The sequence below is a fragment of the Berghia stephanieae genome, chromosome 2 (genome assembly GCF_034508935.2).
Source record: "Berghia stephanieae isolate SIO BIC M18660-M18661 chromosome 2, UCSD_Bste_1.3, whole genome shotgun sequence".
Classification (NCBI taxonomy): domain Eukaryota; kingdom Metazoa; phylum Mollusca; class Gastropoda; order Nudibranchia; family Aeolidiidae; genus Berghia; species Berghia stephanieae.
The window spans coordinates 21,971,068-21,973,567 of record NC_088361.1 but is presented as its reverse complement, the minus strand read 5'-3'; the positions used below and the strand labels follow the sequence as shown (position 1 = coordinate 21,973,567).

Sequence of the window (2,500 nt, the reverse complement as noted above, 5' to 3'; positions counted from 1 at the left end):
GTCAGTTGGGAGTCAACACCAAAAATACACCCAGAGAAGGTGAGCCCTGATCTATCTATCTATCTATCTATCCATCCATCCATCCATCCATCCATCCATCCATCCATCCATCCATCCCTTTATCCATCCATTCATCCATCCCTCTATCCATTCCTCTATCCATCCCTCTATCCATCCATCCATTCCACTAAATCCCTTCTGCCATCCATTCTCATCCCCAGTGTACAAACAACAGCATGGGTCTCTCCTTCGACAGTTTAGACTTCATCAAGTCTCACCCTCTGATGGACGAGGCTGTGCCGGCCAGAGGTGGTCAGCCCATGCTGGTCTTCACCAGCTTCAAGTGAGTTAATATTATTTTATTGAAATATAATCTGCTACGATTTCAAGCCCTGTTTTATCGTATCATCTATTTACAGGATTTTTGTCCATTCAGTTCCTCTCACACATTCATCCACTCATTGATTAGTTTATTCATTCACTTATAACTGACCTTTTTCATTGATCTGTTATTAATTTACTCATTCTTTCATTCATCCATTCATTCATCCGTCATTCTTTCTTTCATTCATCATTCATTCTTTCATTCATTCATTCATTCATTTACTCACTCATTCATTTATCCACTCATTCATTCATTTTTCATTCATCCATTCACTCATTTACTCACATCCATTCATTCATTCATTCATTCACTCATTCATTCATTCATTCATTCACTTCAGTCGGTATGGTTTTCAACCAAGTATTGTCAAGCGATCAGTTTGAAACGTTCATCGTTGTAAACCACAAATTAAACGAGTTGTGATCATTCCACCATCCCGATGTCCAGGCCAGTGATGACGTCATTCGGGCCATTCTACTTTGGATGGCCTGGTGACTCAGCCAGCCACGACTTGTAGTATAGGAGAGAGAATATTATGCCTTTTTTGGCATTAAAGGGAGGGGTGAGAGAGAGAGAGAGAGAGAGAGAGAGAGAGAGAGAGAGAGAGAGAGAGAGGGCGGGGGGGGGGGGGGGGCGAAAGTATTACAATTTCCTTTTTTTTTGAGGGGGTGGGGGGGGGGGGGGGGAATCGGAATTGGCACAGGTCTGGGATTGTTTTATAATCACCCCCTCCACCCTCACTCTTTCTTCCCCCCGGTTTTGCTCCTCATTGCTTTCCTCGTGTTATTTTTTCCATCCCACCTCCAGCCTCCTTTTACCCCATCCCCTCCTCCTTCTCCTCCTCCTCCTCTTCTTCTTCTTCTTCTTCTTCTTCTTCTTCTTCTTCTTCTTCTTCTTCTTCTTCTTCTTCTTTTTCTTCTTCTCCTCCTCCTCCTCCTCTTCCTCCTCTCTCTTCCTCCTCCTCCTCCTCCTCCTCCTCCTCCTCCTCCTCCTCCTCTTCCTCCACTTCATCTGCCTCCCCCTCATCATCCCACCACCGCCCTATCGTTATCACCGACACCTCCGCCATCAACCAGTGCCACATCCCGGGGGTACCGGCGTCAGATCTTCAGGACACGTCAGACCCCGTCAGACCCCCGGTGGGGGACCCCATTGCCATGCAAATTGGGGACGGGACGCCCATGGAGCCTAGTGAGGACACGGGGAACTACGGAGACCAAATTTGTCGCCTTTACTTTGGTTGTCCCTCTAGTATCCTGTATTGGCGACTTTACGATGTCGCAGCCCATTAATATTTATGATTATCATCACCGCCCCTGGACTGGCGCCTTCCCCTGGTCTTCAACCCCTCACTCTTGGGATGTTTTTGTTTTTTTTCACCAGATTTGGTCTTGGCCAGAGAGTTGCCGATTTGGTTAATGCAAATGCCAAATTCCGAAAAATTTTGGCCGTTTTAAAAATCGTTCATTGAAAAAATATTTTTTGGCAACCCAGCGTGATTTTTAGTGCATTATTATTGTTGCTCATATTTGAAACAGAATTTTTAAAAATGAAAAGATGAATAAAAACAAGAAAAAAGCTCTTTAAAAGTTCGGACAGCTTGGAAAACTGGGAAAGGATTAAATGAACACGAGTATTTCAAAGTATTCATCATGACTTGTGTAAATTTGGCTTTAAATAAAACAGAACTCGCAAAGGAGTCCTATAACATAAAAACAAAAAAACACCAACATGGCAACCCTCGTCCTGGCATTGTTATTGTTTTCTTCATGTCGTGTTTTTTATATCGTGTTATAAAGATGTGATTGGATTATACAGGGTTAGGGCCGTGTTATAAAGATGTGATTGGATTATACAGGGTTAGGGCCGTGTGTTCTCGCAGGGCGCTCGGTCAAACCTCTATCGACTCATGGGAAAATACTAATTTGCATAATATCGTTCGGGCCTTTGGTTATGACTTTGTTGTTTGTAATACATAATATTACATAACGAGGTACTTTCTTTATGTTGGTGTTGTTGTGTACGTAGTCTGTTTTTTTTTAATAGTGAAATTTTCAAATTTCAAAATTTCGGACGTTGGGAGTGAGTGGAAAAACGAAAGGAGAGGTATATAAA

The 2,500-nt window shown here is 43.0% G+C and overlaps 1 protein-coding gene across 2 annotated transcripts in view; it reads left to right on the top strand.

The window, feature by feature from the left end:
- Positions 1–2,500, top strand: part of LOC144964498 (semaphorin-1A-like) — a 156,186-nt gene that overhangs the window by 135,548 nt on the left and 18,138 nt on the right. For both annotated transcript variants that reach the window (XM_078898868.1, XM_078898869.1), the window contains exons 12-13: positions 1–39; positions 222–343. The exon at positions 1–39 is cut by the window's left edge and continues 109 nt beyond it. In XM_078898868.1, coding sequence (XP_078754994.1) covers positions 1–39; positions 222–343 — 161 coding nt within the window. The remainder of the gene's footprint in view (positions 40–221; positions 344–2,500) is intronic.